The 14259-nt window shown below is 38.5% G+C and overlaps 1 protein-coding gene across 1 annotated transcript in view; it reads right to left on the bottom strand.

The window, feature by feature from the left end:
- Nucleotides 1-14259, bottom strand: part of KMT5B (lysine methyltransferase 5B) — a 56478-nt gene that overhangs the window by 17356 nt on the left and 24863 nt on the right. Inside the window, exons 4-7 of the mRNA XM_032801544.2 lie at nt 5221-5386; nt 3203-3312; nt 759-925; nt 80-99 (exon numbers count right to left, since the gene is read on the bottom strand). Of these exons, the coding sequence (XP_032657435.1) occupies nt 80-99; nt 759-925; nt 3203-3312; nt 5221-5386 (463 nt within the window). The remainder of the gene's footprint in view (nt 1-79; nt 100-758; nt 926-3202; nt 3313-5220; nt 5387-14259) is intronic.

Raw genomic sequence — 14259 nt, 5'->3', positions numbered from 1 at the left:
TTGACAGGCATGCTTTCGGTGGGATTTGGTGGTTTGCCTTTTTTTTTTTTTTTTTTTTTTTTTAAAGTTTCATGCTTACCTTACAGTTAGGTCTGCAATCTGAAAAAGGTCCAAAAGATAAAGTCAATTAACTGTTGATAAGACCTGAAACATGAATAGTTATAGATATCTAAAGTAAGGTTTTGCTCTGACTTCAACATCTGCTAGAATCTCAACTAAATACTTGAGGATATGTTATTAAACAAGAATGATTTATATACAAGTGGACATCTTAAACAGCTTTAATACAGTTTGGTTTCTAAGCTCTTTACGTTAGGAAGAAGAAAAACACTCCCCATGGAAATGCACATCCCTTACATGCCTGTGCCCAGCTCTGAGGAGATTCTCTGAACATTGCCATGCAGTAGGAATTTGGGGAGGGTTGAAATCTGCAGTTATGCAGATTTAGCAGCCATTCCCCTGTATGTATGCTTGGGAGAAGCTGGGGGGGGGGGGGGAAGAGGAGGAGAGGGAGAGTAAGGAAAGAGCCCTTCCCATAGCTTCCAATTAATTTCCCAGTGCACAGCTCAGCAGCTGACCAGGATTTAGGCCTTAAACTAATATAGGCTTTCAGATTATGTTAACTGTATCTCAGATACATAATTCAGAGTGAATCCAAGAAGCATTTCCACTTTGAGGCTGCATGGCATAGCTTACACACAGGAACATTTAAATGGAGTACCTTTTGTCGTTTTATACTTCCCATCCTTGTTGCTTACCGTGGTTGATAAATGCAGCAGGACCAAGCCATAGCTGAGCACAGTTTTTCCGTGTGGAATACATGACACTAAAGTCATTCTCTCCATGTCTGAGTAGCATGTTCTCTTCTATTTCTGATAGTTCAGCAATACAACCCACTAGTAATTCTATTTTGTCATTTCGTTTCCTAAGTGTTAAAAAATTAATAAAAAGTTTCAACAATTACAAAACAAGTAACAAAAACATTGCAAAAATCTTTCTTCACCAAAAAAGAGTTTTAAAAAAAAAAGATAGAAAATATTTTTTGAACTGTTTAAGATCTTAAACAACTAACAGAATACACAGATAACACTAAAAATAATAATTTTTTCTGTGAAGATCTTAGTTCAGGGATCTGTCTCTCCCCTGCAAGAGTTAATTCTTTACATATTAGTAAAGTCAATTAACACAAGAAAATCTGAGACTTGAACTCAAGTCCTAGCTGTTAAATAAGATAAGATTTAATTTTTTTTTCTGAATATATTTGTAATTTTTAAATTTATTCATGCAATCTGTCAGCAAATGTGGATCTTAAACTATTGTCTGTATTTAATTTAAAAGCATTTCTGTTCACATCTAAAAGGTTACATTCCTAAACATTTTTAAGGAGATGTTTATCTTTACTGAATAAGGATGGATTACTCAGATGCTTAAAACAAATGCTGAGTGTAAGTGCTTTGCTGAATAATAGCACTCAAAATGCGTAAGTTATGTAGATATAAAATATTATACATTCATTTTAGACATATAAAATGTTGTATGTGCTTATGATTTACAAACAAAAAACTGGAAGTGAGAGAAGTGGGGACAGCATCAGGTACCGCAGAAAAGGTTCTGGGGCGAAAGCCTGGAGCAGAGTTACAGGCGAAGGATCCTTGCTCAGGTCAATGGATTTTGACGTAAGCACAACTGGCACTGTTTCTGCACTCTTCCCAACGTTAGAGAAGGCAACAGCAAAAGGAAGATGCTGAAGCATACACAGGCCTCAGCATTGAGAAGAGCAATACTAAGGCTTCATCTATCCCTAGCTGCCTATTCTGCACTGAAAAGTTAAAGGGAGATAGACTGAAAGTTGGTGACCTGTTCTCTCCAACTTTGTAGATATTAAGCGGGAGTGAGGAACCTTACTGGCACTCTCTCTTGATTCTTCCACTTTTCCCTCTGGAGAGGGAATGTAGCTTGCTGGATAGTGAACTGGAGTCTCATGCCTGCTTAACAGGACTCAGAGAGAAGCTCTCCACGAACTCATGTGAGACAGGGATTCAGACGCTACCTTTGCCCTTTATGGTGAGAGGGTCTTTAGAGCCAAGATGCTCCTTGAAATTGCAAGTGCTAGAGCTCTGGAAAAAAAAAGACTCAGTTGACCAGGACCTTGAAGATGATGGTGTCATTTAGCACTCATCTATAAAACCAGTAGATACATAAAATCCTGATACCCTTATGCATGATATACAGCCATTCTACCAACCAGTCTTCAGTTATTAGAGGCTTCTCAGTGTAGACATACTGGACATACTCCATGGCAATGAACTCTACCAACCTAGACAGAAATCACGGACTCTGATACCCCACTGTTGGGCACAGAGTCTCTACTAGTAAGCTATTCTTTGGAGTGGACAGTTCCAGATGCTCTTCAACCAGATTCTGTTGACCCAAATGAATCTAGGAAATTTAAATCCACTTATGCCAGGCACAGAGCCACTCTGGAAACAAGATCTCTGAATCTGAGTAGCCACTCAACGTAGACAGTGCTGAATACCCTGTACCAGTGTTGGATCCAAAGAGCTTCTCCCATAATAACAGGGGTTTGAGGTAGTCCTCCTGCTTTTGCAGATCTGGACGATAACTGCAATGGCAGAGGTGCTAAAACAACTTTTAATTTAAAAAACAACACAACAAAAAACCTGACTACTCAACTAAATAATCAAAAATATCTCCCCAAACAAGAGAGTCTGCATATATAAGGCATGCTTGTTCAACAAACTGGAATATGCAGAAGGCATCCCTCAAAGGGGAGGGACTCATGTTTTCAATTGTAAAAAATGTTACCTCATTTTTTTCCTGACACAGCTACAGCAAATCTGGCTATGTCTAAATCTTGACATAGGCATGTTCCTCACTGAGAACTAATTTTTTTTTAATTAGTTAATTTTGACAGTATAGGATTATTCCAAAATTGTGTATAGAACATGTGGCAACACAAAACATTAAATCTACAAAGTTTACACTTTGACGCATGACAAGTACGTGTGATTAATTTATTGTGTGGTGATTGGTTTAATGAACTTGCAAATTCTGAAAAACTGAATTTCCACATTTACTGGCTGTAGTTTTAACTTCAACTTTTATTGCATTTACACAGGTTTTACATTATTTTTTTTTAAATGTGGATATAAACAACTTAATTTACAGTTACAATGCTTACCACTCTTTTGTTGCAACAATTTTGGCTCCATTCTGCTCTGAAGAATATCGATTGCAAGGCAATATCTCAAATCCACTGTCAGTTGCAAACATTCGTAAATAAATAAATACCTGAATGGGAATGACCAAGAAGATAGAGTACTGCTGTATTAAGTGCACGCAAAAAAAAGTAATGAAAACTTCTGTATCTTATGAGTCAAAAATGTCACTTTACAGTATTTGTTGCCTTTAGTTTGTCAACATTCTGGATTACAGATTTTAATTGCACATATTACCACAGAGAGGTTTATTTATTTATTTAATCCACCTGAGTTTGAAAGATTTGTAGATACACATAAATATCCTCCACACAGTGTCTTAATTAAATATATAGGAGTACCTCAGGCTGCAAGAAAGACAAATTGGAAGAATAAAGTTCAATTTTTTATTAGTAACTTCTTATGGGAGTCAAATCTCCTTAGTTCTCAAGGGGAAACAGACAGCTATGTTTAGCCTTTGAGAACAGCCTCATTGTTGCTTTAAGGTAGAGTCCAGTTTTTTGGTCATCAGGCCAGATAGCGATACTACCCACAAGAGGACGAGAAGACTAGCTACTGGATTTTTTTGATTGCTGGGTCAGTTCTATGGGAGATGTTCTATTTGTCAGTTTTATCCAAAGGAAGCTTGTATAGTTTGTCAGACACTCTGGGAAAGGAGAATTTGTAATATGGCTCCTTCCATGCTTTACTATTTTTGCCAGATTCTGAGGACAGGAAACAATTCCATCTTTTTGGTTTTAACTAAAACAATATTTCCCTCTCTCTGGTCAGAGCTTTCTCCTCCTTGGGTTCCTTAGTCTGCCTAATCTAGTTTAGTCAGTGGGTTGACATCTGTCACAATGAGGTGCCCAATGAGAACCGGAAAAATCTGAGATTTCTCCAGAGGCAGCAAATGGCTTCTTTTTCCAAGAAATTCAATTGTTTGCCCTACCTCTTTGAAGTCTGCATTTTGGTCTGCAAGAGGATACAGGTGGAAATCCTCCAGAAAATGTGAGGAAGGGAGCAACACTAGGAACTCCCAAAATGGTCTTGTCTAACCAATTATAGGACTTTAGGATAAAACTCCAGGCCTCCAGAAAAGGAATGAAAAGACCTCTGCCCATGAGACCTGGGGGCTTTAACTTCCTGAAATACCTCTTCAGGGTGAGGACCAGTCACTGATTCTCTAACTGCCTAAGCAAGGGGAGGAGAGGGAAGCGCTGTTCTTGTGTCTTTGGAATCTGATCAGTTATGCCCAACCTGGTTGTAAGGAAGGCAGGACAAGGGCTGTATCATTCCATTATCACTCGACTAAGCTGAAGTGCTGGGAAATTGATCTTCACCAGCAGAGGCTTGAGGAAATTCGGGACGGGAAGTCTGAAAGAATATAAGCTGATATGTTTGAGTAGCACTTGAAGCAGGAGGCTGCCAAACAAAGATTGTGTAAACATGATCTGCCTCAGAACAGGGGGAAAAAAAAGACCTTTAAAACCAAGAAGAACCCCCTATCAATTCACGATGAAGTAAGAGGGGCAATCTTAGAACTTGCCAATGAAAAGAGTCGTGTACAACCACATTGGAAGCATTTTCTCTCCCTTGACTGTCCTCCATTAGGAGCAGGAATGTCTGACTTGAATGGGTGGAGAAAACAAAATGATGGCCTTTGACAGACAAGTTACAAAAGGAGACCATACGCAGCAGGAAAAGCTTGACATCTAGAGTGGTATGTCTGCCTATGCGTGATGGCAGCAAAAGGAAATTCATGTGTACTTTTATTTCTGGGAAAGTTTATTAGATAATCTTATTTTACTTTTACTTTTTTGAAGTTTGGGTTTTAAAATCTAAAGATGAAAATGGGTAGAAAGGTAAGGCTACACAGTGGCTTTATTTTCTTTACTTCTCCTGTTCTCTCACTTATGTAATATTCAAAATACTCCTTAAAAGGCTACGAAAGCACTGAAATACATATTAGCAATCTGAAAACAATTATAAATAAACCTACATGTTCCTTGAACAACCTTTCCTGCATTTTGTTCTTGTTAAGAAAATAGTGCCGGGCCCAGTCACCTGACGTCAAGGACTTGAAGGCTTTTTCTAAGTGCTCATCTTTCTTAAAACGTTCAATCACCTCTTTCAACTCTTCCTGCCTTCCTTTTATAGGTCGAAACCTGAAATAAAAATAAAACCACTCTAAACCAACTGTTATTCATCCTTATTTAATCCTTTCACATATCTCATTCCATTGCTGACAAGAAATTTTGCACTAGGATTATTCAACTCTTAGCATCAAGTAGTCATGGTTAGGTCCCTCATTCCCAGAGCTCTGAAGCAGCTTAATGGAAACGTTAACGAATGTTTAATCTGGATAAAATTATAGTTTCTTAACTATATAGTAGATCTGGCTGAGGAAATTTAGATCCTGTAATGAAAAAAGATAGGTTATCATCTGTCATTCAGGGAGCAATGACCAAACAGGAAATATGATTTTAATGCTTTCATACCCCTTCCCTTGCTACCAAACAATATAAATGCAAAAAAATCCAACAAAACCAACCAACCACCATAACCCTTTCTCCCTGTAATATTATCATGAAAACTACCTAGGATTTTGGTTTGTTATTGTATAATTTCATCCCTCTTTCTCCATCTTCAGATCTACCACTAAGAGTAATGGGATGTTAACTTCAGTTAACACAAGAAATACCATCAGTTATTCTAAAGGCACAAATGGAAGAACACAATTTACTTCAATACTTGGTTTGAGGATGGAGACTGCCTTAACCCAAACTTAGTGTTAACTGTTGCCTAAAGAAAACATGTAGTATATTGACTCTATAAAGCCCACTATAAACCTTACACCTTACTTTGCTACTAAGTGGTGAATTCTGTACCTAATGGTATCCAGCCCTTTATCCATCCCTTTTTTTAGGGAGCAATAATGCACATTTCTATAGCTTTAGACTACACTTGCACCCACATGAAGAATAAATCTCAGTGTGTATATATCTATATCTATAGCTATAATACCTATTAAAAAAGTAACCCACTCCAATGATTTTCAAGATTTTACTTTGTTCTAAGCTATGGTGTGTCTACCCTGAGAGAAAAAGTCTTTCCAAAGAAAGAGAATAAAGGAAACTGATTAGCCAAAATCACTAAAACACTGCATCTGAAAACCAATGTTAAACAAGAAACCAGGACAGCTTTCCTCCTAAATATTGGGAATTATAAGAAAGAGAAAGGCATACACCAAAGAGAAATTCCTGGTGATAGAAAAGGCATTTCCCTCTGTATTGACTACAGAGGCTGGGACTGTAAGTGTCCAAGCAACGCAAAGGCTATCCTTAGTAGCAAGTGAAAAACATTCAAGTTCATGCAGTCTCTGTAAGTGATTTCTGACACCCAATATGCCATGCAGCCCAAATTTTTGAGTACCTGGTATATGTCAGGGACTGTTCCCACACAGGCCAAAAGAAAAAAATTCTTTTGCACGTGTTTTTGCCTCTAAATACCAATTTGTTTACATAAGACATCTCTGTTGCATAAGTGACCTGTTAACAATTGTTGACTGAACCATACCCCTTTGAGGCAGAGGACTTTTCCTATAGGCCAACTATAGGACATAGACATCTTATTTGAGGCTCACGGTTGTTTCAGTCTTCAGTGGGGACCTACTGTAATTATTTTTGGTTTAGTTACCACTCAAATGGCATATTTCATGTCACAACAAGAAAAAATATAGTCTGAGAAAACTCTTGGAGCTAATTTGGGTTAAAACATCAACAAGGCTAGGTGAGACCATCACATCCCATTAATTCTTTGAGGTGGGTCACTGAATTACTTGCACATCTTCATTTGTGTAAAAAAACAAAAACAAACAAACAACCTGCCAATCATGTATTCTCCAAGTATGCTTTACTTCCCGTTTGTTACTTGCCACAGAACAGAAGACATCAATATGCTATGCTCTACGATACAATTAATGAAATAAGTTAAATAAAAATCAAACAAATGATAGCTTGAATCACTTTCTGCCTCAGGGGAAAAAAAAACAACCCCACCATTCTTGTGTCCTTGATACAAGTGGGAGGCAGAAGAGGAAGACTTCATGTTAGTAATAGCACTTCTACTGGCACTGGAAACAACCAAACCCTTGTGGCTCTTTTATACTAGTGTGCTTTTCACTGGATCTCCATTTTGTGCTCTCTTGAAACGTACTGATCTTTTTGTAGCATCCAAAGGATCTAAAGCCCCAGGGAATCTCACTGAGCAGAGACCTTGGCAAGTGACCTTTTGTAAGAGACAGATCAGACAGACCAGACAGACTAGCTTTGTAATGGTTGGGATGAAGTCTGATAAGGTGGCAAGATTCAGGTAAATACAGACGCTCTCCTACAAAAAAACAACAAAACAAAACAACTAATTATTCCATTTTTGGTTTATTGTGCCAAAAATCTGGAAATGGACCTCTCATACGGGGTGGGGGGTGGAAAGCTGTCTCTTGAACAAGCTCTGAAGAGAGACCTCAACTTGGAGGAACAATGTAATCAGATTACTGAGGATATGCTTTTGCTCATTTTGTACACTAGAGAATTCTCCCTCAATACACATCTCACACAGAAGATGTTAAAAAGATAATTCCTTCCAGTATTCCCAAGATGCAAAAAAAGAGACTATACCTGGATTTAATAACCATACTTAACTGAGCCTTCTCAGATATAAGCATCAAACCATTCCAAATGGAGGATCCTAAATTGAAACAGCCTCTAATGTTAGAGTAGGACTTCTTGCTTGTTTTCTGCTTCATCTTTCCATTGTCTGATCAATTTCTTCAGTAAGCAGTGAGCTATGATTACTTGGCCAAAACTGTGAAGCACACCTAGCAACAGCATTACCTGAAACACTGCACACCAACAGTTTGTATACACCTTTAGTTGCAATGGATAAGGCAGTATCTTCTCTGGTTTTCCCTGTCAATTAGTCTTCAACTTTTATTGGTGAGCTGACTAAATGGCTTCAGCACTTTTATGGTTATTTAAACCAAAAACATAGTTCCCCTCACAAGAGACATCTGTAGAATTGAGGACTACAGACAGAAGAGAAAATCATGAGTACTTACCTTAAAATTCTGTTTCTATGAAGATGATATCATGCAGGAGTCTCAGTCTCGGGTCCCTAGCATGAGTTATGAGGGAAAAATTCCCCAGATTTTTGGTCCTCCGAAGCACTTATAGACCAGTTCAAGGAACTGCCCTATTAATTATTCTTCGATGCCTTGAAGGCTCCAGAACATTTGAGACAGTTCCTTTTAAGAGAAGGAAGCAAGTAGTCCTCTAAACTCCAAATTGATAAAGGCAAAACAATTAATTTACTCATATGCTTTTTAAAAAGTAAATATATTATCAAATACCACCAAAGAAGTCAACCAGATAGGAAATGGAGGAAAGAGTGCCCATAGGGCAAATGCCCAAGACAGCCTTTCAATATTTAAAAACTCAAATTCAGAGGGGAAGCGGGTGGCAGGTGAGTGAGAAGCCTACATAACATCTTTAGAGAAGCAGCACAATTCTCTCTTCTCTGAAGACACTATCAATGTAAGATTTTCACTTTTGGAGAGTAAGTCGTTTCAGGGAAGTCCCAAAACTCAGGAAATAATTAAATACTGTAATAGGCAAAGCAAACAAGGAAAAATCCAATAAGTAAGTGAGAATGTGACTATAAAAAAGCCACAATGAAGTCTAATTTGCTGTAATTGGGGACAAATTTAAAAAAAAAGGCAAGCCCTATAAGCAAAGAGTTTGGGCTCTTCATACTACAAAAAACAGACTGAAGTTGTAGCTCCATCCTCAAGATCAAATCCGATCAAATATACTTGAAAATATATGGATATAGGTAAAGCAACAACATGATCCTATGCCCCTGACTGAAAATCTTCCTATAGTAGGCAATGGGAAGTGTTCTGTTTAGGACTGAAATCAACTGAAATACTGTCTTCAAGACACAAGACAGCTTCCCAGGCAATCGGTCTTTTAACATGTTGCTCTAGCGACAGCATTACAAAGGAAATAAGAGGTAAAAACTAGAAAACTGATTGCATTTCCAAGGCTTTTCATTTGTTCCAAGAACCCCCCAGAGAGTCTTAAGTTAAGGGCTTGAAGAAGGGCCACTTTTCTGAGATGGACATTTAGGTGTTGGGGAAAAGTTAAACAAAACAAACACACCCCACATGGGAAGTCTCACAAAAATAAAACTCATCTGGGCTAGGAAACGTTGTGCGATTCCATAGCAGCACCCTTTACTGTAAAATCTGCTAGAAGATGAGTCAGTCCCTAGTGTACGAAGCATACTAACTCTAGGAGCTGAAGTAACTCCCATGTGGAAAGTGATCTTGTACACAAAGGACCTCAGCTCACAAATACAGAGTTAATCAAAGAAGCCTTCAACAGTTCTGTCTGAAACATAAAAGGCACCCTTTTAATGCTGAATTTGAAGCATCGAGATCAGATAGTTGTCTCACGACAGGCTGAAAAACATACACTGCCAAATTAAACTAGGATAAGTATAGGAAATTATATTCCAACAAGTGAAGCTATTTAAAAAGGAGTTTATGTGCAATTAAAAAGTCACCACAGATGGCTGAATCTCTTTGAAGCCTCCTTCTGAGATGTTGGGAATAGGGAGACCTGCTTGAGGACATCACACATACTTAAAACTGTATCTTGAATGTAATTAACTGTCAGTGAGTGTGCATATCACTTGGCTTTGATGCATCTGTTTCCTCTTGGGATGCGTTTGGATTTTGAATATTATATTGTCACCCAATGAGACCAGCACTGTATACGCTGAGAGAGACTCCATCTTGGTAATGCACAGAGGGAACTCTGGCACTTGCTAACCAAAGCAAGGGGGAAAAAAAAACACCTTATTCTAACCTGATCTCAAGGAAAGGAAGGATAGCAGACAGACAGTGACACCAAATATTGGGTCCAGATGCAGAAAAGCGAAACAAAAACCTCAAGCTTCCAGGAACCATGGGAACAAAAGGGAGAACAAGTATGTTTTATAGTCCAAGAGGTCCCCACAGATCTGAAATTGCCCATGACATCCTGACTCCACAGGCAAACTAGGAGCCTCATCTAGGGTGCTAACAAGTATTCGTACTTTAGTGAAATGCCCACACCGCATCTGATCATAAGCATCAGAGAGAGACAGTGCTCTACAGAAGAAAGCTGGGATTTTAATTTGCCAAGGAAATTTCTCCAAGGGGCTAGTAGCAATAGGTCTGTAAAAAGCATTCTTCAATTAAATAGGGATGCACTAGGGAATCCAAAGGTCTTGAAACTCAGAGCCTCTCAAAAGGATAAGTGCAAAAAACCAAAACAAAAAACCCACCACATAAACAAACAAACAAACAGAAATCCTGAAACATGGAAAGAGATCAGAGAAATGTGCACAGCATGACACAGTCTCCAAAATCTGAAAATGGAAGTAGGGCTTTTGAGGTGCTGCACGCCTGTAAAACCATAATGCACAGAACCTGTACATTTGGGTAAACGCCAAAAGATTTGCTGGTTCAAAGGCTATATCCAGGAACTTCCGAAGCACATGGAGAACCAAAGACGGTTCTTTTCAGGATGGTGACAAGACTCAGATGATAGTAAACAGTGCACAGCCATGATCTCCACGAATACACGGAGGGTTCTGGTTCCAGCAATATGAATCCATGATATTATAGAGATAAACTGGGTGAGAGAATCTCTTTTATTGGACCAACTTCTGTAGGTCAGACACAAGCTTTTGAGCTTACACAGAGTTCTTCTTCAGGTCTGGGAAATATACTCAAAGCGTCACAGCTAAACAGAAGGTGAAACAGATTGTTTAGCAGAGTTAACATATATTCAAGGGGCCATTCAAGGTGAAGTGACCTGTTAACACCACTCCAGTCAGAGGGAAAAAACCAACACGGCTACAATAGCACTTTATGGCATGCGGCACTGATTTCAATGGTGCCAACATGATGGAATTTCTAAACACATTCTGTAAAAGCCTCTGGCCCAAGAATGTTCACAGACCAACTGCATAGGTACTGTTGGAACCTGGTGATGTAAAAGAACCTAAAAAGAAAATCTTACGTGAACATAAAAACATGAGCTAAAGGAGAAAACTTTACTGATCCAAAAAGTAAGTGACTAGCTCAAAGCTAGAAAACAGAAAAAGACACCCAGCTTCTAAATAGAGGCTGCAGGGAGAACCAGAGCTGTGGTATTTAGAACTTTAGGGCAGCTCCTGCAATAAGCTTCAGCTTTAGTCAGAGGAGAGGGGAAAAAACACAAAATAGAATGTTCCGGGTCCTCTGAGGCACATGATGTTGAAGCCTGCTGATTAAGACAGTCCCCTTGAGACAATCTACAACTGCCTCAAAGGGCCAAAAATCTCATGAGCTAAGGAGATTCCTGCATGACTCATGCTGGAGCCAAGAGAGCTAAGAATGAAAATTCTGCGTTGCTAGCATCTTTAAAGAAAGTCATTTCCCTTCTTCTGATGAGCTGGAGAATAGCAATATTTCAAACTACCCTGTATAGTAAGTAGTTTTTTCTCATCAATGAGATCCCATAATAGCTGAGGTTGTTGTCATATGAGATCTGGCTAGATGACTGTCTTGTCCCAGATTGGCCCTTATAACTGAGAAGGCCTTATTAAGCAAAGCTGTCAAGAGAACAGCTGCAGAGAACCCAAAGCGCTCTCTCTCTCAAGTTTCTCTTACCTCAGGGTTACTTAAAGAATCTTGAAAGTCCAAGGTATAAAGCCAAGGGTCAGTGAGACGCTTGCCTATAAAGGAAGTTAAAGGAGAGGTTCTGGTAAGTTCAGGAGTATAGTACCTTGATTAATTCAGTCACTGAGAGCAGTGAGTTTGAACAAGAAGGGTAAAATGATCCTGCAAGAGATACAGAATGGTGCTCCATATAGTGCACATATCTGACATGCTGCACTGGTGAATGAGGAAGTTATAAATTGCTACAGCTGCTTCTTAAAAACTTAGACTACGGAAAATGAAGAGAAAAACATGTTGGAGGTTACCAAAAATTGCATCCCAAAGGTCTTTGCTTGAATGATAGGCACTTGATTCAGAAGAGAGTTTGCTTTGGGGACGTGAAAATAGAATCTTATATTATATCGGTAGCACTGTAGCATGACTATAAGGACAAACAGTGTAAGGCTCTGGAGCACTGAAGACAATGCAACGCTATGAATACAAAAATTCAGTTTCCAAACAGGAAATGTTTTTTAATTTACTTTTAAAATATATATGAAATAAGGAAGTAATATAATGCATGCTCTTCACACAGACAATATTTGTAAACTTTATAGTTTACAAAAGCTAGTGGTACTATTTTGAGTTTTTTTTAAAATCAAGATTATTTCTGCACTTAATCTTCAATGCTGTCTTTAAGAAAAGCTGGCTTCTTAACCTGCATGGCAAAATAAAAACTATCTTCAACAGATAACAAGGGGGAAACACCCCAATAATTTAGCCAGTTTCAATTCAAGAAACCTATTTCAAATTTAAAACTCAGACTGATATGTTCAATCTTCAAAATGTGTCTAAAATTTAAGCAGAAAAAGACCCTCAACCACATCATTTCATTGATCAGGGCATCAAGTAAATGTTTTTCTGTTTTGGCTAAGATATTCAGAGGTTATTTCGCTTTTCTTCCTAACTTCCATCTCCACTTCATAAATACAGTTTATCATTTCATTCTGCTGTTAGCACTCCAGTCCAACTACTGTGTGGAGATTCTTTTGAAGTTGCTATTCCTCCACTGAAATTCAACTGAATGTTGTGATGTACCACTTATACAGGACTTTTGAGAAACACGTTACCCAACGCACCTGATACCTTAGACAACAGCAAATTAGTTAAATCTGAAACAGCCATGTTGTCTTGCAGAAGAAAAAAACCCAATAATAAAGTAATGGAATTTATTGTTAGCAAGATAAAACCAAAGAATCAAAAAATTGGACAATGCACAGATTTTAGACCACAGTGGTTTTTCAAAATGAAACAAAGTTAACTTTCAGTATCTAGATATTTCTAGGAATCTGGGTCTCAAGAATGCAGATAAACTTTGACATGAAACAGTAAATTGCTCTATAAAGGGGCTACTTACCAGTTGTAAATACATGTTCTCCAATGCATTACCGACACAGAGCCATAACTTAGAAAATGTGTGCTTAATTACATGACCATAGAATCATATTTAGCAAGACTTCGCAGTTTGAGCACGTGCGCAAAATTCCATCACATTCTAGGATTCACTAGTCAAGGGTATAAATATGCCAGTCCTCTAATGGTTCCTGGAATTCCTCTACTTATAGAAGCCTTATTTAGAGTTGGGCTTTGAAGTAGAGGGGAGATTCAGTGTGGTTCTGTGGAGGCAATGAATTTATAGAACAAGCTTTACTGTTGGCAGCCCATCCACTTTGCTTCTCCATGCTGCTATCTCCATAGAACCCTACTGTATGAAACATTAACAAGCAATGAATTCCTTGAGGAGGTGGGGGCTGAGGTGCTCTGCAAAGTTAAACAACAACTGAAGCACTGCTCTCCTGAAATCAGGATGTGTTCTTTATGCAATGATGAGAGAATGTGTGGGTGTGAGGTGAAGTCCACACAACATTCCTAAAGATTTCAGATAAGGCCTCACTGTGGAGCTATACCATTTGGAAAGCCAGCTATCTAGCCCCCTAAATCCAGGAGATCTTCAGATGCAATGAGCATCAGCTAGTTCATAACATTATTAAATGCAGTCTTATCCATTCAGAAAACCTGACCTCTAGCTTTTTCTCCAATGGGAAAAATGGTTTCACTTTCTAAATACCTTAGTTCCGCCTAAGTAGTAGATGACCGCTCTCAGCATCCAGGATGTGACTCATCTCCCCAGGAACACTATGGAGCTTTGGGAAAGATAGACAGCAAAACTGACAGACTGAGAAGACAGTCTAATACCATTAATGTGAAAATTTAGAATGAGACTTCAAA

This window comes from Chelonoidis abingdonii, chromosome 4 (genome assembly GCF_003597395.2).
Source record: "Chelonoidis abingdonii isolate Lonesome George chromosome 4, CheloAbing_2.0, whole genome shotgun sequence".
Taxonomy (NCBI): Eukaryota; Metazoa; Chordata; order Testudines; family Testudinidae; genus Chelonoidis; species Chelonoidis abingdonii.
This window is presented reverse-complemented; position numbering and strand designations above follow the sequence as displayed.